This window comes from Dendropsophus ebraccatus, chromosome 15, assembly GCF_027789765.1.
Source record: "Dendropsophus ebraccatus isolate aDenEbr1 chromosome 15, aDenEbr1.pat, whole genome shotgun sequence".
Taxonomy (NCBI): Eukaryota; Metazoa; Chordata; class Amphibia; order Anura; family Hylidae; genus Dendropsophus; species Dendropsophus ebraccatus.
In genome coordinates this window covers 956,356-979,265 of record NC_091468.1, presented here as the reverse complement: position 1 = coordinate 979,265, position 22,910 = coordinate 956,356, and the positions used below count along the sequence as shown (strand labels likewise).

The window sequence follows — 22,910 nt, the reverse complement described above, 5'->3', positions numbered from 1 at the left end:
AGTTAGTGGGGAGATCGTCCGGGAACTGATCTTCCCACTGCTGGATAAAGGTCACCACCTGTACGGGGATAACTTTTATACCAGCACCCCCTCTTCTGGTCCCTCGCTGCCCGAGCTACTGTAGCTTGCGGCACGATCCGAACATATCAGAAGCAGTAATAGCGCCCTAATAATTAGCAGCCATGGAGCGGACCCAGCGCTTCTGGATATGAAGGACCCCGTATCGCACCAGGGCAACATTTTCCAGGTGACGTCCCCCACACTGGAAAACAGGAGACCCCAGAAGAAGTGCAGAGTGTGGGGTAACAGGGGGATCAGGAAGGACAACATTTACCAGTGTGACGCCTGTCCTGATCACCCCGGCCTCTGCATACTGGATCGCTTCAAGGCGCACCACACGTCACTGGGGTTCTACAATATCTAAATTCTGTCCCTTATTCCTATTTCAGGGGTCACGTTGATCCAGGGATTATTCTGATCGCCATTATGGAGTCGGGAAGGAATTTTTCCCCTGTGATGAGGCTACTGTCGTCTGCCTTACGAGGGTTTTTTGCCTTCCTCTGGATCAACACAGGTTGAATTTGATGGACACCTGTCATTTCCAACCTTATAAACTAATAATTGGCCTAATACCCCCAAATAAATTAGAATTGTCCCTTTTTCCCCAGCTAAATAGGTATGGCCACCATTCCCATTAGAGGATGCTATGATGCAATTACAAAGCCTCTGTGCGGCCAGGACAGTAGAAACCCCCACAAGTGACCCCATTCTGGAAACTACACCCGATAAGGAATCTAACGAGGGGGGCAGCGGGGATATGGCCCCCTGGTGACGGCCACATTTGGGCCGTGAAATTGAAAAAAATTGTATTTTTATTTTCACGGCACATGTTCTACACATGTGCCCATCACCAGTGGGGTCCATATGCTCACTGTACCCCTTGTTAGATTCCTTATGGGGTGTAGTTTCTAGAATGGGGTCACTTGTGGGGGGTTTCTACTGTCCTGGCTGCACAGGAGCTTTGTAATTGCGACATAGCCTCTATCCTCCATTCCAGCCTCTAAATGGCGCTCTGTCCCTTTGGTGACTTGCCCTGTGCCCATATGGCACACTATATCCACATGTGGGGTATTTTCCTACTCAGGGGAAATTACCCTACACGCTTTGTGTTCATTTTCTTTTTTAACCCCTTGTGGAAATGGAAAAAAATCAAGGCTAGACCAACATTTAGTGTAATTTTTGTAAAATTTTTACTCTAAATCATTAATCTTGTCATGTTTTTTCATTTTCACAAGGGGTTAAAAGATAAAAAAAAACATTTAATGTGTAGAGCAATTTCCCCTGAGTACGGAAATACCCCACATGTGTACATAAAGCGCCGTGCGGGCGCAGGGTAAGCCTCCGAAGGGAAGAAACGCCATTTGGTTTTTGAAGGCTGGATTTGGATGGAATGGATTTCGAGGGGCCATGTTGCATTCAAAAGGCCCCTGTGTTGCCAAGACAGTTGAAACCCCCCACAAGTGACCCCATTATGGAAACTGCACCCCTCAAGGAATGTAACAAGGGGTGTAGTGAGCATATGGACCCCACTGGTGACGGGCACAAATGTGGAACAATGTGGCGTGAAAATGAAATATTACATTTTTTACACTATAATGTTGGTTTAGCCTTGAATTTATCATTTTCACAAGCGGTTAAAAGAGAAAAAAACACACAATATGTGTAGAGCAATTTCCCCCGCGTCCGTAAATACCCCACATGTGGACATAAAGCGCCATGTGGGTGCAGGGCAAGCATCCGAAGGGAAGGAGCGCCATTTGGATTTTGGAGGTTGGATTTGGCTAGAATGGATGATGAACGCCATGTCGCATTTACAGAGCCCTCGTGCTGCCAAAACACTGGAAACCCCCCACAAGTGACCCCATTCTGGAAACTGCAGCCCTCAGGGAATCTAACAAGGGGTGCAGTGAGGATATGGACCCCTTGATGACGGCCACATTTGTGCCATGAAAGTGAAAAAATGAAATTTTTCCCTTTCACGTCACATTGTTCCACATTTGTGCCCGTCACCAGTGGGGTCCATATGCTCACTGCCCCCCTTGTTAGATTCCTTGAGGGGTGTAGTTTCCAGAATGGGGTCACTTGTGGGGGATGTGCCCAGTGTTTTGGCAGCACGAGGGCTCTGTAAATGCGACATGGCCCTTGAAATCCTTTCCAGTGAAATTCAGCTTCCAAAAGCCAATTGGCGCTCCTTCCCATTGGAGGCTCGTCCTGCGCCCCCTTGGCACTTTATCGCCACATGTGGGGTATTTCTGTACTCGGGAGAAACTGCGCTACACATTTTGTGTCTTTTTTTGCCTCTTATCCCTTTAAGAAAATGAAAAATTGAAGGCTAGAACAACGTTTTAGTGTAAAAAATAAATTTTTCTTTTTTCACGCCATATTGTTCTGAAAATCTGTGAAGCACCTGTGGGGTCCAAATGCTCACCGCACCCCTTGTTACATTCCTTGAGCGGTGTAGTTTTCTGAATGGTGTCCCTTTAGGGGTGTTTTTTAGGTTTTGACACCCCAGAGCCTCTGCCAACCTGAAGTGGTAGAGTCAAAAATGACCAAATATAACGGAGGCGTTGAAATTCATTAGGCGCTCCTTTATATCTGAGGCTTGTGGTTGCGTCAAATAGCGCAATAGGGTCACATATGGGGTATTTCTATAAACTGCAGAAACGGGGCAATAATTATTGGGGTGCATTTCTCTGGTAATAGGTTTATAATTATGAAAAATATTGGATTACAATAAAATCTCTGCACAGAAAATTAAAATTTTCAAATTCCTTACACACTTAGCTTTTATTTCTGTGACTCCCCTAAAGGGTTAAAACACTTTCTGGATATGCTTTTGCAGAGTTTGGGGGGTGCAGTTTCTGAAATGGGGTGCTTTGTGGGGCTTTCTAACATACAGGCCCCTCAAATACACTTTAAACCTGAACAGGTCCCTAAAAATATCTGATTTTGAAATTTTACTGAAAATTTGGAAATTTGCTGCTAATGTTTTAAGCTTCCTATTGTCTAAAAAAAATGAAATATAGTTTAATAAATGCCGCCAACATAAAGTAGACATGTTGCTAATGCTATTTAATATATAATTTATGTGGCATAACCATTTTCTGTATACGCAAAAAAGTTTCAAAGTTGGAAAAATGCATTTTTTCACATTTTTTCACATTATTTGGGTTTTTTTCATAAAGATTTGTTATGAGTATCGACTCCAATTTACCAGAAATGTGAAGTACAATATGTCACGAGAAAACAATCTCAGAATCAGCCGGATAGGTAAAAGCATCCCGAAGGTATTAATGAATAAAGTGACACAGGTCATATTCATAAAATTTGTCTCTGGCCCGGTCCTTAAGGGGTTAATGCATACCACCGTTGTATATACACTGCGTCATCGGTCAGCAAAGCAGGTGTTAGCGGACTCCTCAGTCCTCGTGGGATACGCTGTGCTTTCAGGTACTCTGTTAGGGTAGAAGCATGTAATAATAAGCTGGTTTCACATTTCTTAAGTTGATTCAACTTTTTTATATAGTCAATTTCCCCTCCTTCTTGAGTTCATCTAGGGACAGACCCGCTCTTTCTGCGGCTGACAATATTTTATTCCATTCCCCCTCCGTGAACGTAAAAGTCTCTGCTATCTTATCAGTACTTTTTGAAATAGCATCAAAGGACGTCTCTTTACTTTATAAGTAGTCCAACACTTTATCACTTATAGAACAATCGGATCCTTTTTGGAGCAAATCAACAACGTTCAGATATATATATGTGAATAGGATCCTATCTTTAGCTGGCTCTATACTCCTGGCTCCTCCTCCTCAGGTTGGGGGATGGGTAGCTGGCTCTATACTCCTGGCTCATCAGGTTGGGGGATGGGTAGCTGGCTCTATACTCCTGGCTCCTCCTCCTCAGGTTGGGGGATGGGTAGCTGGCTCTGTACTCCTGGCTCCACCTCTTCCTCAGGTTGGGGGATGGGTAGCTGGCTCTATACTCCTGGCTCCTCCTCCTCAGGTTGGGGGATGGGTAGCTGGCTCTATACTCCTTGCTCCTCCTCCTCCTCAGGTTGGGGGATGGGTAGCTGGCTCTATACTCCTGGCTCCTCCTCCTCAGGTTGAGGGATGGGAAGTTGGCTCTAGACTCCTTGCTCCTCCTCCTCCTCAGGTTGGGGGATGGGTAGCTGGCTCTAGACTCCTGGCTCCTCCTTCTCAGGTTGGGGATGGGTAGCTGGCTCTAGACTCCTGGCTCCTCCTCTTCCTCAGGTTGGGGGATGGAAAGCTGGCTCTAGACTCCTGGCCCCTCCTCCTCCTCTGGTTGGGGGATGGGTAGCTGGCTCTATACTCCTGGCTCCTCCTCCTCCTCAGGTTGGGGGATGGGTAGCTGGCTCTATACTCCCGGCTCCTCCTCCTCAGGTTGGGGGATGGGTAGCTGGCTCTATACTCCTGGCTCCTCCTCCTCCTCAGGTTGGGGGATGGGTAGCTGGCTCTATACTCCCGGCTCCTCCTCAGGTTGGGGGATGGGTAGCTGGCTCTATACTCCCGGCTCCTCCTCCTCCTGAGGTTGGGGGATGGGTAGCTGGCTCTAGACTCCCGGCTCCTCCTCCTCCTCCTCAGGTTGGGGGATGGGTAGCTAGCTCTAGACTCCTGGCTCCTCTTCCTCCTCAGGTTGGGGGATGGGTAGCTGGCTCTGTACTCCTGGCTCCACCTCTTCCTCAGGTTGGGGGATGGGTAGCTGGCTCTAGACTCCTGGCTCCTCCTCCTCCTCAGGTTGGGGGATGGGTAGCTGGCTCTAGACTCCTAGCTCCTCCTCCTCAGGTTGGGGGATGAGTAGCTGGCTCTAGACTCCTGCCTCCTCCTCTTCCTTAGGTTGGGGGATGGGTAGCTGGCTCTATACTCCTTGCTCCTCCTCCTTCTCAGGTTGGGGGATGGGTAGCTGTCTCTATACTCCTGGCTCCTCCTTCTCAGGTTGGGGATGGGTAGCTGGCTCTAGACTCCTTGCTCCTCCTCCTCCTCCGGTTGGGGGATGGGTAGCTGGCTCTAGACTCCTGGCCCCTCCTCCTCCTCTGGTTGGGGGATGGGTAGCTGGCTCTAGACTCCTGGCTTCTCCTCTTCCACAGGTTGGGGGATGGGTAGCTGGCTCTATACTCCTTGCTCCTCCTCCTCCTCAGGTTGGGGGATGGGTAGCTGGCTCTATACTCCTTGCTCCTCCTCAGGTTGGGGGATGGGTAGCTGGCTCTATACTCCTGGCTCCACCTCCTCCTCAGGTTGGGGGATCGGTAGCTGGCTCTATACTCCTTGCTCCTCCTCCTCCTCCTCAGGTTGGGGGATGGGTAGCTGGCTCTATACTCCTGGCTCCTCCTCCTCAGGTTGGGGGATTGGTAGCTGGCTCTATACTCCTTGCTCCTCCTCCTCCTCCTCAGGTTGAGGGATGGGAAGCTGGCTCTATACTCCTTGCTCCTCCTCCTCCTCCTCAGGTTGGGGGATGGGTAGCTGGCTCTATACTCCTGGCTCCTCCTCCTCCTCAGGTTGGGGGATTGGTAGCTGGCTCTATACTCCTGGCTCCTCCTCCTCCTCAGGTTGGGGGATTGGTAGCTGGCTCTATACTCCTTGCTCCTTCTCCTCCTTCTCAGGTTGGGGGATGGGTAGCTGGCTCTATACTCCTGGCTCCTCCTCCTCCTCAGGTTGGGAATGGGTAGCTGGCTCTATACTCCTTGCTCCTCCTCCTCCTCAGGTTGGGGGATGGGTAGCTGGCTCTATACTCCTTGCTCCTCCTCCTTAAGTTGGGGGATGGGTAGCTGGCACTATACTCCTGGCTCCTCCTCCTCCTCAGGTTGGGGGATGGGTAGCTGGCTCTATACTCCTTGCTCCTCCTCCTCCTCAGGTTGGGAATGGGTAGCTGGCTCTATACTCCTTGCTCCTCCTCCTCCTCAGGTTGGGGGATGGGTAGCTAGCTCTATACTCCTTGCTCCTCCTCCTCCTTATGTGGGGGGATGGGTAGCTGGCACTATACTCCTGGCTCCTCCTCCTCCTCAGGTTGGGGGATGGGTATCATGTAGCAAATATAACTCTGCACTTTGCTGCAGGATAGAAAAGTCTTGGAAAAGTAGATGATGCTTTATGGAGTCACATGATGCAGGTGGGTGGTGCGTGGTGTAATAGTAGAGCTTATGTAGACCGATCCAGGCACATAACGCTCCACACTCTGGCGCACCCTACACTTGTCGGCCACCATAGTATTCGGCAACGGCCAATGTTGTCTCTTTCTTTCTTGTCAGTGTCGGCCATGTTGGTGGGGGAGCGCAGGAACGGCAATCTCCTGGTCCAGCTGGGTCCTAAGCTACAGGCCCAGCCAGAGGAGCTCCTGCGTCAGCGATGGAGCGTGGACGGTCATGTGGAGTATCTGATCCGCTGGGCGGTGCACAACATGGAGGAGACGGCGGCCGGCAACAATGGGGCCACCTCCCAAGCGGAGAACAAGTCCTCCAGCATCCTAATGTGGATGTCAGCCGAGGAGGTGTACAGCAACTGCCCCACACTGCTGGGGAAACGCAAGCCTGAGGGGCCCGGGATCCCAGAAGAGAAGACCTCCGGGGCCCCCGATGAAGGCGCTCTGCAGGAGATGACAGAAGACGTGCGGATGTTGGTGCAGAGGGCCGCCCGGCAGATGGCGCACACTTGTGGCCCCGACTCCTCCATCCTCAACACCATCCACGTGCTGAGCGCTTACGCCAGTATTGGCTCGCTGGCCGGAGTCTTCAGGGAGACGGGAGCACTGGACCTGCTGATGAAGATGCTCTGCAACCCCGAGAAACAGATCCGCAAGAACGCCGGCAAGATGCTGCGCGCCCTGGCCTCACATGATGCAGGTGGGAGGGGCTCTGGAGATGGGGGTGGTGCATGGTGTAATAATAGAGCTCTGATGGTGTCACATGATGCAGGTGGGAGGGGCTCTGGAGATGGGGGTGGTGCATGGTGTAATAATAGAGCTCTGATGGTGTCACATGATGCAGGTGGGAGGGGCTCAGATGGATGGGAGGCTCGGCCTGATGGGTAATGGTGTATCTTGCAGGAAGTCGGGCCCACGTCTTGTTGTCCCTCAGTCAGCAGGACGGTATAGAACAACACATGGACTTTGAGTCGCGCTTTACGCTCTTGCAGCTCTTCGCAGAGACCACCAGCTCCGAGGAACATTGCATCTGTTTTGATGGCATCCACCTCCCTCAGGTATGTGATCGTCCCGCCCCCTCCTTCGTATACACCCCTTCTCCCCCATCTGTTATAGGAGACTTGTGGCTTCTCCTGGGTGTTTGATCCCTTCCCCTTTAAACTAAAGCCTCTTCTGCCTGGATGTTTGGCCCCTCCTTCTGGATCTGTGGTTCCAACTTTCTGGATGTTTGGCCCCTCCTTCTGGATCTGTGGCCCCTCCTTCCTGGATGCTTGGTCCCTCCCCCTGGATCTGTGGCTCCTCCTTCCTGGATGCTTGATTCCTCCCCCTGGATATGTGACTCCTCCTTCCTTGTTGCTCCGCCCCCTCCTTCAGTCTCTCTCTCTCTTTGTCAGATCCCCGGGAAGCAGCTCTTCTCGTTGGTGAAGCGTTACCTGTGTGTGACATCACTGCTGGACCAGCTGAGCAGTGACCGGCCGGACCGCAGCCACGCCGTCCGCCTCCAGCGCCAGTATGACTTCTGCATGGCCATGGGCAGCCTGATCTGTGAGCTGGTGCGGGTGATGGGCCGGGGGATGGAGGGGCATCGGTCTGTGCACCACAGGGGGGGCTGTTTCTGGTGTCTTCAGCGTCTTTCCAGCACATGTGACTACACGTTTGTGCAGTGGACTCTGCAGCCCGGGGTGACCATGTGCCCAGTTCAGGACTATAAGCCAACCCCTGCTGACCGGCAGAGCCAGATGGATGTGCCCCCCCTGCAGGTGAGTACTATGTCTGCCCCCCTACCCACCTGTCTGTACCCATTATCCTCTGTTGCTGGGTCCAGAGGGTTGAGGGGAAGTTCTTAGGTATCTTGTCATGTGTGACAACTTCCCTTGCAGATAGATGGACATACCAGCAGGGGGCACCGCCATGTGCTGGAGAAGATGATGGGGGCCATGCGCTCTGAGTCAGGTTAGCGGGAGCTGCTGTCCTTACAAGCATTGCAAGAAACAGTCTGTGGAGCCTCATAGAAGAGTCTAGAAACCCGGGACCAACCAGATATCCCTCCGGGAAGGATCCAGCCAAGGGGGCGGCTCCTATAGGGAAACCACCAAATCCACCATGTTAGGTGGCCCTATAAGTCAGTGTAATGACAAGGGAAGAACCAAGGCTTTTCCCAAGGGTAGATGGATACCCCGGGGCAGCTGTCTGTGGATGGACCCCCTGGGGCACCTGTATGTGGATGGATACCCCCGGGGCAGCTGTCTGTGGATGGATACCCCGTGCAGCTGTATGTGGATGGACCCCCTGGGGCAGCTATATGTGGATGGATACCCCGGGGCAGCTGTCTGTGGATGGATACCCCGGGGCAGCTGTCTGTGGATGGATACCCCGGGACAGCTGTCTGTGGATGGACCCCCTGGGGCAGCTGTATGTGGATGGATACCCCGGGGCAGCTGTCTGTGGATGGACCCCCTGGGGCAGCTGTATGTGGATGGATACCCCCGGGCAGCTGTCTGTGGATGGAGACCCCCGGGGCAGCTGTCTGTGCATGGATACCCGGGGGCAGCTGTCTGTGGATGGATACCCCGGGGCAGCTGTCTGTGGATGGATACCCCGGGGCAGCTGTTTGTGGATGGACCCCCTGGGGCAGCTGTATGTGGATGGATACCCCGGGGCAGCTGTCTTTGGATACCCCGGGGCAGCTGTCTGTGGATGGAGACCCCCGGGGCAGCTGTCTGTGCATGGATACCCGGGGACAGCTGTCTGTGGATGGATACCCCGGGGCAGCTGTCTGTGGATGGAGACCCCCGGGGCAGCTGTCTGTGCATGGATACCCGGGGACAGCTGTCTGTGGATGGATACCCCGGGGCAGCTGTCTGTGGATGGATACCCCCGTGCAGCTGTATGCTGATGGATACCCCCGGGCAGCTGTCTGTGGATGGATACGCGGGGACAGCTGTCTGTGGATGGATACCCCGGGGCAGCTGTATGCTGATGGATACCCCGGGGCAGCTGTCTGTGGATGGATACCCCCGTGCAACTGTATGCTGATGGATACCCCCGTGCAGCTGTATGCTGATGGATACCCCCGGGCAGCTGTATGCTGATGGATACCCCCGGGCAGCTGTCTGTGGATGGATACCCCGGGGCAGCTGTCTGTGGATGGATACCCTGGGGCAGCTGTATGTAGATGGATACCCCGGGGCGGCTGTCTGTGGATAGATACCCCGGGGCAGCTGTCTGTGGATGGATACCCCGGGGCAGCTGTCTGTGGATGGATACCCGGGGGCAGCTGTCTGTGGATGGATACCCCGGGGCAGCTGTATGTGGATGGATACCCCCGGGCAGCTGTCTGTGGATGGATACCCCGGGGCAGCTGTATGTGGATGGATACCCCCGGGCAGCTGTCTGTGGATGGATACCCCGGGGCAGCTGTCTGTGGATGGATACCCGGGGGCAGCTGTCTGTGGATGGATACCCCGGGGCAGCTGTCTGTGGATGGATACCCGGGGGCAGCTGTCTGTGGATGGACACCCCTGGGGCAGCTGTATGTGGATGGATACCCCGGGGCAGCTGTCTGTGGATGGACCCCCGGGGCAGCTGTCTGTGGATGGACCCCCTGGGGCAGCTGTCTGTGGATGGACACCCCTGGGGCAGCTGTCTGTGGATGGACACCCCTAGGGCAGCTGTCTGTGGATGGATACCCCGGGGCAGCTGTCTATAGATGGACCCCCGGGGCAGCTGTCTGTGGATGGATACCCCTGGGCAGCTATATGTGGATGGATACCCCGGGGGAAGCTGTCTGTGGATGGACCCTCCGGGGCAGCTGTCTGTGGTTGGACCCCCTGGGGCAGCTGTCTGTGGATGGACCCCCTGGGGCAGCTGTCTGTGGATGGACTCCCTGGGGCAGCTGTCTGTGGATGGATACCCCTGGGGCAGCTGTCTGTGGATGGACCCCCGGGGCAGCTGTCTGTGGATGGATACCCCTGGGGCAGCTGTCTGTGGATGGACACCCCTGGGGCAGCTGTCTGTGGATGGATACCCCGGGGCAGCTGTCTGTGGATGGACCCCCTGGGGCAGCTGTCTGTGGATCGACCCCCCGGGGCAGCTGTCTGTGGATGGACCCCTGGGCAGCTATATGTGGATGGAGTCCCCTGGGGCAGCTGTCTGTGGATGGACACCCCTGGGGCAGCTGTCTGTGGATGGATACCCCTGGGGCAGCTGTCTGTGCATGGACCCCCTGGGGCAGCTGTCTGTGGATGGACCCCCTGGGGCAGCTGTCTGTGGATGGATACCTGGCCTTGGTTCTTCCCTTGTCATTACACTGACTTATAGGGCCACCTAATATGGTGGATTTGGTGGTTTCCCTACAGGAGCCGCCCCCTTAGCCGGGTCCTTCCCGGAGGGATATCTGGTTGGTTCCGGGTTTGGAGACTCTTAGATGAGGCTCCACTGATTCTTTTTTGTATATTCGTGTTTCCCAGGGAGCAATGAACTAGGATTTCACTGCATTGAGCGCTTTAGCCGGCAGTGTTATCTTTGGCCGCTCTCTCTGAGATCAGCCATCTGTTTCCCATATGTTACCAGCATTGAGACCATGGGAAAGCTGAGGGCCTCCACAGAGAGAGGGAGGGGGGTCCAACATTGCAACCTTCAGGGGCAGCCTACTTTTCTAGAAACAAATAATGTATGGCCCCTCATTCTCTTGTATAGGGACCTTGAAGTTAAGATGGGGACACCCCGCAACAGAGGAGGGCTTCATCTCACAGGGTGATTGGTGGGAACTTCTTTTCTTCATCCAACAACTGAACTTCAAAGACCAAGAGAAGGTGCTGGAGGTTGTCAGAGAGAGGACAGAGAAGCCGGTGAATCGATACGGGCAGATTTACTTGTCCTTGCCCCTTCTTGTCCTTTCCTCCTCCTGTTCTTCTGTCCTCACCGCCTCCTCCTGTTCTGTCCTCCTTCTCTTTTCGTCACCTCCTCCTGTCCTTCTTTCCTGGCCACTTCTTCCTCCTGTCCATCTGTCCTCGCCTCCTCCTCTTGTCCTCTCCTCCCCATCTCCTCCTCCTGTCCTTCTCTCCTTCTCTCCTCCCTACCTCCACCTCCTACTGTCCTCGCCGCTGCCTCCTCCTCCTCCTCCCCCCCCTGTCCTTCTGCCCTTGCCTCCTCCTCCTGTCCTTCTGCCCTTGCCGCCTCCTCCTCCTCCTGTCCTTCTGCCCTTGCCGACTCCTCCTCCTCCTGCCCTTGTCCTCTGTTCTCACCTCCTCTTTCTATCTTAGCTGCAGGATACTCTCACTCTCCTTCATATGGCAGTGACAGACAGCACAGCGCAGGAAGTCGTCCGGATCTTGGGTGATCACTGTCATGGCCGCCTCCTTCATGACCTCCAAAACTCCCATCTCTACACCCGTTTCTGTCCATCCCATGAATCACCAGAGCATCCTGGGGCATTTCCTAGTGTCACTGAGATCAGCACCTCACACCCAGCTGGGGCATCTCCTAGTGTCACTGAGATCAGCACCTCACACCCAGCTGGGGCATCTCCTAGTGTCACTGAGATCAGCACCTCACACCCAGCCGGGGCCCCTCCTAGTGTCACTGAGATCAGCACCTCACACCCAGCTGGGGCATCTCCTAGGGTCACTGAGATCAGCACCTCACACCCAGCCGGGGCCCCTCCTAGTGTCACTGAGATTAGCACCTCACACCCAGCCGGGGCCCCTCCTAGTCTCACTGAGATCAGCACTTCACATCCAGCCGGGGCCCCTCCTAGTGTCATTGAGATCAGCACCTCACATCCAGCCGGGGCCCCTCCTAGTCTCACTGAGATCAGCACCTCACACCCAGCCGGGGCCCCTCCTAGTCTCACTGAGATCAGCACCTCACACCCAGCCGGGGCCCCTCCTAGTGTCACTGAGATTAGCACCTCACACCCAGCCGGGGCCCCTCCTAGTGTCACTGAGATCAGCACCTCAGACCCAGCTGGGGCCCCTCCTAGTGTCACTGAGATCAGCACCTCACACCCAGCCGGGGCCCCTCCTAGTCTCACTGAGATCAGCACCTCACACCCAGCCGGGGCCCCTCCTAGTCTCACTGAGATCAGCACCTCACACCCAGCTGGGGCCCCTCCTAGTGTCACTGAGATCAGCACCTCACACCCAGCTGGGGCCCCTCCTAGTGTCACTGAGATCAGCACCTCACACCCAGCCGGGGCCCCTCCTAGTGTCACTGAGATCAGCACCTCACACCCAGCCGGGGCCCCTCCTAGTCTCACTGAGATCAGGGCCCAGGAGCTTCCAGAGGCTGAAGATAGAAAATCAGACCTAAAGATCCTGAGCACCCTGCTCCTGCTGGAAGGACTAGAACTCTCAGAGCAGGCGACAGAAGGTGAGAGTGTGCAACGCAACCCCCGCCCCCTTTAGTATCAGTGTATGATGGCCGCCCCTAGTGTAGTGTGAGTGTATGATGGCCGCCCCTCGTGTAGTCTCAGTGTATGATGGCCGCCCCTTGTGTAGTGTAAGTGTATGATGGCCGCCCCTCGTGTAGTCTCAGTGTATGATGGCCGCCCCTCGTGTAGTCTCAGTGTATGATGGCTGCCCCTCGTGTAGGCTCAGTGTATGATGGCCGCCCCTTGTGTAGTGTGAGTGTATAACAGCTGCCCCTCGTGTAGTCTCAGTGTATGATGGCCGCCTCTTGTGTAGTGTGAGTGTATGATGGCCGCCCCTCGTGTAGTCTCAGTGTATGATGGCCGCCCCTCATGTAGTCTCAGTGTATGATGGCCGCCCCTCGTGTAGTCTCAGTGTATGATGGCCGCCCCTCGTGTAGTCTCAGTGTATGATGGCCGTCCCTTGTGTAGTCTCAGTGTATGATGGCCGCCCCTCGTGTAGTGTGGGTGTATGATGGCCGTCCTCGTGTAGTGTGAGTGTATGATGGTTGCCCCTTGTGTAGTGTGAGTGTATGATGGCCGCCCCTCGTGTAATGTGAGTTTATGATGGCCGCCCCTCGTGTAGTGTGAGTGTATGATGGGCACCCCTCGTGTAGTCTCAGTGTATGATGGCCGCCCCTTGTGTATTGTCAGTGTATGATGGCCACCCCTCGTGTAGTCTCAGTGTATGATGGCTGCCCCTCGTGTGATGTGAGTGTATGATGGCCGCCCCTTGTGTAATGTAGGAGTATGATGGCCGCACTTCGTGTAGTGTGGGTGTATGATGGCCGCCCCTCGTGTATTGTTGCTTTATGACGGCCGTCCCTCGTGTAGTGTTGGTGTATGATGGCTGCCCTTCGTGTAGTGTTGGTGTATGATGGCCGCCCCTTGTGTAGTGTTGGTGTATGATTGCCGCCCATAGTGTAGTGACTGTGTATGATGATCGCCCCTGGTGTAGTGTTGGTGTATGATGGACGCCCCTTGTGTAATGTAGGAGCATGATAGCTGCCCCTCGTGTAAAGTAGGAGTATGATGGCCGCACCTTGTGTAGTGTAGGTGTATGATGGCCACACCTTGTGTAGTGTGAGTGTATGATGGCCGCACCTCGTGTAGTGTGAGTGTATGATGGCCGCACCTCGTGTAGTGTGGGTGTATGATGGCCACACCTTGTGTAGTGTCAGTGTATGATGGCCACCCCTTGTGTATTGTCAGTGTATGATGGCCACCCCTTGTGTAGTGTCAGTGTATGATGGCCGCCCCTCGTGTAGTGACAGTGTATAATGATCGCCCCTCGTGTAGTGTTGGTGTTTGATGGCCGCCCCTTGTGTAATGTAGGAGTATGATGGCCGCACCTCGTTTAGTGTGGGTGTATGATGGCCGTCCTCTTGTAGTGTGTGTGTATGATGGCTGCCCCTTGTGTAGTGTGAGTGTATGATGGCCGCCCCTTGTGTAGTGTGAGTGTATGATGGCCGCCCCTCGTGTAGTGTGAGTGTATGATGGCCGCCCCTCGTGTAGTGTGAGTGTATGATGGCCGCCCCTCGTGTAGTGTGAGTGTATGATGGGCGCCCCTCGTGTAGTCTCAGTGTATGATGGCCGCCCCTCGTGTAGTGTGAGTGTATGATGGCCGCCCCTTGTGTAGTGTGAGTGTATGATGGCTGCCCCTTGTAAAGTGTCAATGTATGATGGCCGCCCCTTGTGTAGTGTGAGTGTATGATGGCCGCACCTCGTGTAGTGTCAGTGTATGATGGCCGTTCCTTGTGTAGTGTTGGTGTATGATGGCCGCCCCTCATGTAGTGTCAGTGTATGATGGCCGTCCCTCGGGTAGCGTCAGTGTATGATGGCCGTCCCTTGTTTAGTGTTGGTGTATGATGGCTGCTCCTCGTGTAGTGTCAGTGTATGATGGCCGCCCCTCGTGTACTGTTGCTTTATGACGGCCGTCCCTAATGTAGTGTAGGTGTATAATGGTTGCCCCTCGTGTAGCGTTGGTGTATGATGGCTGCCCCTCATGTAGTGTTGATGTACGATGGCTGCCCCTGGTGTAGTGTTGATGTATGATGGCTGCTCCTGGTGTAGTGTTGATGTATAATGGCCGCCCCTGGTGTAGTGTTGATGAACGATGGCCGCCCCTGGTGTAGTGTTGATGTACGATGGCTGCCCCTGGTGTAGTGTTGATGTATGATGGCCACCCCTGGTGTAGTGTTGATGTACAATGGCCGCCCCTGGTGTAGTGTTGCTGTACGATGGCCGCCCCCGGTGTAGTGTTGCTGTACGATGGCCGCCCCCGGTGTAGTGTTGATGTACGATGGCTGCCCCTTGTGTAGTGTTGATGTATGATGGCCGCCCCTGGCGTAGTGTTGCTGTACGATGGCCACCCCTGGTGTAGCGTTGATGTATGATGGCCGCCCCTGGTGTAGGGTTGATGTACGATGGCCGCCCCTGGTGTAGTAATGATGTACGATGGCCGCCCCTGGTGTAGTGTTGCTGTATGATGGCCACGCCTGGTGTAGTGTTGATGTACGATGGCCGCCCCTGGTGTAGTGTTGCTGTACGATAGCTGCCCCTGGTGTAGTGTTGATGTACGATGGCCGCCCCTTGTGTAGTTTTGCTGTACGATGGCCGCCCCTGGTGTAGTGTTGATGTACGATGGCCGCCCCTGGTGTAGTGTTGATGTACGATGGCCGCGCCTGGTGTAGTGTTGATGTACGATGGCCACGCCTGGTGTAGTGTTGATGTACGATGGCTGCCCCTGGTGTAGTGTTGCTGTACGATGGCTGACCCTGGTGTAGTGTTGATGTACGATGGCCGCCCCTGGTGTAGTGTTGATGTACGATGGCCGCCCCTGGTGTAGTGTTGCTGTACGATGGCTGACCCTGGTGTAGTGTTGATGTACGATGGCCGCCCCTTGTGTAGTTTTGCTGTACAATGGCCGCCCCTGGTGTAGTGCTGATGTACGATGGCCACGCCTGGTGTAGTGTTGCTGTACGATGGCCACGCCTGGTGTAGTGTTGCTGTACGATGGCCACGCCTGGTGTAGTGTTGATGTACGATGGCCGCCCCTGGTATAGTGTTGCTGTACGATAGCTGCCCCTGGTGTAGTGTTGATGTACGATGGCCGCCCCTTGTGTAGTTTTGCTGTACGATGGCCGCCCCTGGTGTAGTGTTGATGTACGATGGCCGCCCCTGGTGTAGTGTTGCTGTACGATGGCTGACCCTGGTGTAGTGTTGATGTACGATGGCCGCCCCTTGTGTAGTTTTGCTGTACAATGGCCGCCCCTGGTGTAGTGCTGATGTACGATGGCTGCCCCTGGTGTAGTGTTGCTGTACGATGGCCGCCCCTGGTGTAGCGTTGGTGTATGATGGCTGCCCCTGGTGTAGTGTTGATGAACGATAGCTGCCCCTGGTGTAGTGTTGCTGTACACCAGGGGCAGCCATCGTACAGCAACACTACACCAGGGGCAGCCATCATACATCAACACTACACCAGGGGCAGCCATCGTACAGCAACACTACACCAGGGGCAGCCATCATACATCAACACTTCACCAGGGGCGGCGATCGCACATCAACCCATCGTACATCAACACTACACCAGGAGTGGCCATCATACATCAACACTACACCAGGGGCAGCCATCATACATCAACACTACACCAGGGGCGGCCATCGTACAGCAACACTACACCAGGGGCGGCCATCGTACATCAACACTACACCAGGGGTGGGGATCGTACATCAACCCATCATACATCAACACTACACCAGGGGCGGCCATCATACATCAACACGACACCAGGGGCGGCGATCGTACAGCAACACTACACCAGGGGCAGCCATCGTACAGCAACACTACACCAGGGGCGGTCATTATACATCAACACTACACCAGGGGCAGCCATCATACATCAACACTACACCAGGGGCGGCCATCGTACAGCAACACTACACCAGGGGCGGCCATCGTACATCAACACTACACCAGGGGTGGGGATCGTACATCAACCCATCATACATCAACACTACACCAGGGGCGGCCATCATACATCAACACGACACCAGGGGCGGCGATCGTACAGCAACACTACACCAGGGGCAGCCATCGTACAGCAACACTACACCAGGGGCGGCCATCGTACAGCAACCCATTCTACATCAACACTACACCAGGGGCGGTCATTATACATCAACACTACACCAGGGGTATCCATCATACATCAACACTACACCGGGGCGGCCATCGTACAGCAACACTACACCAGGGGCGGCGATCGTACAGCAACACTACACCAGGGGCAGCCATCGTACAGCAACCCATTGTACATCAACACTACACCAGGGGCGGCCATCGTACATCAACACTACACCAGAGGCGGCCATCGTACAGCAACACTACACCAGAGGCGGCCATCGTACAGCAACACTACACCAGGGGTGGCCATCGAACATCAACACTACACCAGGGGCGGCCATCGTACAGCAACACTACACCAGAGGCAGTCATCATACATCAACACTACACCAGGGGCGGCCATCGTACTGCAACACTACACCAGAGGCGGCCATCGTACAGCAACACTACACCAGGGGCGGCCATCGTACAGCAACACTACACTGGGGGCAGCCATCATACATCAACACTACACCAGAGGCGGCCACCGTACAGCAACACTACACCAGGGGCGGCCATCGTACAGCAACACTACACCGGGGGCGGCCATCGTACATCAACACTACATCGGGGGCGGCCATCGTACAGCAACACTACACCAGGGGCGGCCATCGTACATCAACACTACACCAGGGGCGTCCATCGTACATCAACACTACACCGGGGGCGGCCATCGTACAGCAACACTACACCAGGGGCGGCCATCGTACAGCAACACTACACCAGGGGCGGCCATCGTACATCAACACTACACCGGGGGCGGCCATCGTACAGCAACACTACACCAGGGGCGGCCATCGTACAGCAACACTACACCAGGGGCGGCCATCGTACAGCAACACTACACCAGGGGCGTCCATCGTACATCAACACTACACCGGGGGCGGCCATCGTACAGCAACACTACACCAGGGGCGGCCATCATACATCAACACTACACCGGGGCGGCCATCGTACAGCAACACTACACCAGGGGCGGCCATCGTACAGCAACACTACACCAGGGGCGTCCATCGTACATCAACACTACACCGGGGGCGGCCATCGTACAGCAACACTACACCAGGGGCAGCCATCGTACAGCAACACTACACCAGGGGCGGCCATCGTACATCAACACTACACCGGGGGCGGCCATCGTACAGCAACACTACACCAGGGGCGGCCATCATACATCAACACTACACCGGGGCGGCCATCGTACAGCAACACTACACCAGGGGCGGCCATCATACAGCAACACTACACCAGGGGCGTCCATCGTACATCAACACTACACCGGGGGCGGCCATCGTACAGCAACACTACACCAGGGGCGGCCATCGTACAGCAACACTACACCAGGGGCGGCCATCGTACATCAACACTACACCGGGGGCGGCCATCGTACAGCAACACTACACCAGGGGCGGCCATCGTACAGCAACACTACACCAGGGGCGGCCCTGGTGTAGTGTTGCTGTACGATGGCCGCCCCTGGTGTAGTGTTGCTGTACGATGGCCGCCCCTGGTGTAGTGTTGATGTACGATGGCCGCCCCTGGTGTAGTGTTGATGTACGATGGCCGCCCCCGGTGTAGTGTTGATGTACGATGGCCGCCCCTGGTGTAGTGTTGCTGTACGATGGCCGCCCCTGGTGTAGTGTTGATGTACGATGGCCGCCCCTGGTGTAGTGTTGATGTACGATGGCCGCCCCTGGTGTAGTGTTGATGTACGATGGGTCTATGTATTTTTCTTTATCTCAGCCAGAGCACATTGTATGATTACGGCCTAAGGATCCCATGGAGTGTAAGGAGCCTCTGCCATCTGCAGTATCATGTTATCTTTTTTTCTTGTCTTCCCTGTTTAGAGGCGGGCAGTGAGGGGGAAGGAGATGTCAAAATTTCGGTGGAGAGCTTCTGGTTGCTGGCGCGTAACATCTACCATGATGGGTGGGAGCAGAGTCACAAAGATGCTGCCTTTACTGCAACATTGAGGTCAGGTGACAGGGCAGGTAGATGCCCCAAGGAGGAGTCTGCACTAAGGTAAGAAGATGTTGGCGGGTAATGTCCCCATCTCTGGTGAGGGGTGTCCTTGTGGTTGGTGGCTCATTTGTCCTTGATGGATTGTGTCTCTTCTCATTGGTGTATGATGTTGCCGTGGTTAGCAGGTGTGAAGTCTGATGTTGATTGATAGTGTGCCCTGTCTTTGGTGGGTGGTGTCCCTGTTGTTGGCTGGTGACGATCCATATCATGGTGCTGGTTATTCTTCCTTGCAGTGATCGGATGCTGAAGACATTGGTGGAGCTGTTGGTGTCTCAGATGAAGGATCGGCTGGTGGTGGTCACATGTCTGCAGGTCACCTATGTGCTCATGTCCAAGTATGACTGGCGGGTGCCTTTTGCCACGGAAGGCGGGGTGCGGGCAGTGCTGGGCTGTATGCAGAAGCATCACTCCTCGGCTGCCATCCAGCATATCGGCCTTGCGGTAAATATCTGCCCTTTGCTGTTCTGCCAATGGTTTGCTGCCGCCATCTTGTAACCTGCGCTCTGTCTCTGGCAGGTTCTGAAGGTGCTGACCGGGGTGGGGAGCTGTGATCTGCGGGGAAGCTCCCGCCGCTACACCCTGAATCCCGGAGACACCCAGGTGATGAAGGAAATCTTCTCCAGCATTGGATCAGCTGCCAGTGGGAGCGCCACCAGTCTTCTGAGGGCCATCCCCGGGGCCATCAGCAAGCTGCAGAGCACCGAGGGGTAAGGGCCCCGAGCCGGGACGTCACCAGCCTGACCTCCACCCACCACCACCTCATCAACTTCTGCCTTCCAGGTGCTTCAGCTCTGTGTACAACGGCCTGCTGGTCATCCGAATGCTGACCGACAACCATGAAGCGCTGTCTGAGCAGCTGTCCGGGGTGGAGCTGCCCGCTGTCCTACACAGCTTCACCAGGAACAGCAACTCCATGTCTGCTGCACAGTGGCGGTTGCTGTCACCGATCTTGCGCAACTGCCTGTCACAACTGAGCGTCGGTACACAGTCCATCCACCACTCAGGTGCGGTCATTATCCTCAGGGTCACCTGAGATCAGAGGGGTGAGGACATGGGGTGCATGTGGCCCCTGGTTAGATGTCGGCCCTTATTGGTTAATGTCTGCCCTGGTATGCTGTAGATTAGTCACCCATTGGAGATGTGGAATATAGAATGTGAGGTGTTTGCCTGCAGCCACAGGGGACCCTGCACACTACAGAATCCGCGCGTATGACCTGTGGCGGATTCCGTCGCTCGTACCCGCACATGTCGGCGCGCATTTCCGCCCGTGCCATAGACACTATTCTATGCATGGGCGGATACCGCATTCCGCCGAAAGAATTGACATGTTCACGCACCCTAATAATGAAATATATGTGCCTCCTCCCAACCTGGTGGAACCTCACTCTCTATCCAGCCCACCCTCCATCATCCTTTCTGGTACTGCCTCCTCCTGCTCATCACCTCCTCCTGTGCTGCCTCCTCCTGCTCATCGCCTCCTCCTCTGCTGCCTCCTCCTGCTCATCACCTCCTCCTGTGCTGCCTCCTCCTGCTCATCGCCTCCTCCTCTGCTGCCTCCTCCTGCTCATCACCTCCTCCTGTGCTGCCTCCTCCTGCTCATCGCCTCCTCCTCTGCTGCCTCCTCCTGCTCATCACCTCCTCCTGTGCTGCCTCCTGCTTACCGTCTCCTCCTGTGCTGCGTTCTGCTTATCGTCTCCTCCTGTGCTGCCTCCTGCTTATCGTCTCCTCCTGTGCAGCCTCCTGCTTACCGTCTCCTCCTGTGCAGCCTCCTGCTTATCGTCTCCTCCTGTGCTGCCTCCTACTTATCGTCTCCTCCTGTGCTGCCTCCTGCTTATCGTCTCCTCCTGTGCAGCCTCCTGCTTATCGTCTCCTCCTGTGCTGCCTCCTGCTTATCGTCTCCTCCTGCTTATCGTCTCCTCCTGTGCTGCCTCCTGCTTATCGTCTACTCCTGTGCTGCCTCCTGCTTATCGTCTCCTCCTGCTTATCGTCTCCTCCTGTGCTGCCTCCTGCTTATCGTCTCCTCCTGTGCTGCCTCCTGCTTATCGTCTCCTCCTGTGCTTCTTCCTGCTTATCGTCTCCTCCTGTGCTGCCTCCTGCTTACCGTCTCCTCCTGTGCTGCCTCCTGCTTATCGTCTCCTCCTGTGCTTCTTCCTGCTTATCGTCTCCTCCTGTGCTGCCTCCTGCTTACCGTCTCCTCCTGTGCTGCCTCCTGCTTATCGTCTCCTCCTGTGCTTCTTCCTGCTTATCGTCTCCTCCTGTGCTGCCTCCTGCTTATCGTCTCCTCCTGTGCTGCCTCCTGCTTATCGTCTCCTCCTGTGCTGCCTCCTGCTTACCGTCTCCTCCTGTGCTGCCTCCTGCTTATCGTCTCCTCCTGTGCTGCCTCCTGCTTATCGTCTCCTCCTGTGCTGCCTCCTGCTTACCGTCTCCTCCTGTGCTGCCTCCTGCTTATCGTCTCCTCCTGTGCTGCCTCCTGCTTATCGTCTCTTCCTGTGCTGCCTCCTGCTTATCGTCTCCTCCTGTGCTGCCTCCTGCTTATCGTCTCCTCCTGTGCTGCCTCCTGCTTATCGTCTCCTCCTGTGCTGCCTCCTGCTTATTGTCTCCTCCTGTGCTGCCTCCTGCTCATGATCTCCTCCTTTGCTTTCTCTACTGTTGTCTTCTGCTCATCACCTTCTCCTACCCCTCATAACACCCCTTTCTGTGCTTTCTCTCCTTCTGATAATCACCCCTCCTGAGCTGCCTTATCCTCCTCCTTGTCATCCAGCCCCCCCGGGTGCAGCACCATCCTCCTAGTGCCCGTTCTTTCCCCCTGCTTATTATCTGCTATGGTCCATCACCTCAACCTGCCCCTTGCTTCTCCCTCCTTGTATGTGCAGTGGCATGTGACTTAGTGTGGCCCTTTCAGATGTGGCCCCAGTGCAGGCCCTGCAGGACATGGATGTGGCGTCGTTGCTCAGCGCTCTGCAGGACGTGCGACTGTCTCGGGAGCTCCTGCCATCTCTGGAGCGATGTGTCTGTGATGACGCCTTCTCTCTGCCGTGTGACGTCTCTCAGATCCTCACAGACCCCGACTTCTTTCTGCAGCTTCTCTCCAGCCTGGAGCAACTCCGCCAAGAGAAAGCGCTCCAGCTCTGCATCTACAGGTGAGGGCCCCACGGGCGAGGGGAGGGAGGAGCTGGCCCCGGCTGGGACACTGGAGGGAGGAGCCGGCCCCAGGTGTGATGGGAGGAAGGAGCCGGCCCCAGGTGTGATGGGAGGGAGGAGCCGGCCCCAGGTGTGAGGAGAGGGAGGAGCCGGCCCCAGGTGTGAGGAGAGGGAGGAGCCGGCCCCAGGTGTGAGAAGAGGGAGGTGCCGGCCCCAGGTGTGATGGTAGGGAGGAGCCGGCCCCAGGTGTGAGGAGAGGGAGGAGCCGGCCCCAGGTGTGAGGAGAAAGAGGAGCCGGCCCCAGGTGTGAGGAGAGGGAGGAGCCGGCCCCAGGTGTGAGGAGAGGGAGGAGCCGTCCACAGGTGTGAGGAGAGGAAGGAGCCGACCCCAGGTGTGACACTGGAGGGAGGAGTTGGCCCCAGGTGTGATGGGAGGGAGGAGCCAGCACCAGGTGTGAGGGGAGAAGCCGTCCCAGGTGTGACACTGGAGAGAGGAGCCAGCCCCAGGTGTGATGGGAGGGAGGAGCCGGCCCCAGGTGTGAGGGGAGGGAGGAGCCGGCCCCAGGTGTGACACTGGAGGGAGGAGCCGGTCCCCTGTGAGACTCTGGAGGGAGGAGCCGGCCCCAGGTGTGACACTGGAGGGAGGAGCCAAATCTTATGGATGTGCATGGTTGAAGAACCATAACCCACTGAGCACCAACCTAAAAACGAGAGGTGTGCAACACTGATTTACCCTACACTGGAGGGAGGAGCCGGCCCCCTGTGAGACTCTGGAGGGAGGAGTCGGCCCCAGGTGTGAGGGGCAGGAGGAGCCAGCCCCAGGTGGGACGCTGGAGGGAGGAGTCGGCCCCAGGTGTGACGCTGGAGGGAGGAGTCGGCCCCAGGTGTGACGCTGGAGGGAGGAGTCGGCCCCAGGTGTGACGCTGGAGGGAGGAGCTGGCCCCAGGTGTGACGCTGGAGG

The 22,910-nt window shown here is 55.7% G+C and overlaps 1 protein-coding gene across 3 annotated transcripts in view; it reads left to right on the top strand.

The window, feature by feature from the left end:
• The window catches only part of LOC138774461 (cullin-9-like), an 88,934-nt gene that overhangs the window by 15,289 nt on the left and 50,735 nt on the right, over positions 1 to 22,910 (top strand). For 2 of the 3 annotated variants that reach the window (XM_069955352.1, XM_069955353.1), the window contains exons 2-12: positions 6,323 to 6,913; positions 7,117 to 7,271; positions 7,608 to 7,973; positions 8,094 to 8,166; positions 10,912 to 11,063; positions 11,478 to 12,585; positions 18,635 to 18,809; positions 19,043 to 19,250; positions 19,326 to 19,516; positions 19,590 to 19,813; positions 21,712 to 21,949. In XM_069955352.1, the coding sequence (XP_069811453.1) occupies positions 6,331 to 6,913; positions 7,117 to 7,271; positions 7,608 to 7,973; positions 8,094 to 8,166; positions 10,912 to 11,063; positions 11,478 to 12,585; positions 18,635 to 18,809; positions 19,043 to 19,250; positions 19,326 to 19,516; positions 19,590 to 19,813; positions 21,712 to 21,949 (3,473 nt within the window). In that variant the 5' untranslated portion in view covers positions 6,323 to 6,330. The remainder of the gene's footprint in view (positions 1 to 6,322; positions 6,914 to 7,116; positions 7,272 to 7,607; positions 7,974 to 8,093; positions 8,167 to 10,911; positions 11,064 to 11,477; positions 12,586 to 18,634; positions 18,810 to 19,042; positions 19,251 to 19,325; positions 19,517 to 19,589; positions 19,814 to 21,711; positions 21,950 to 22,910) is intronic. The other variant, XM_069955354.1, reaches the window with a different exon arrangement.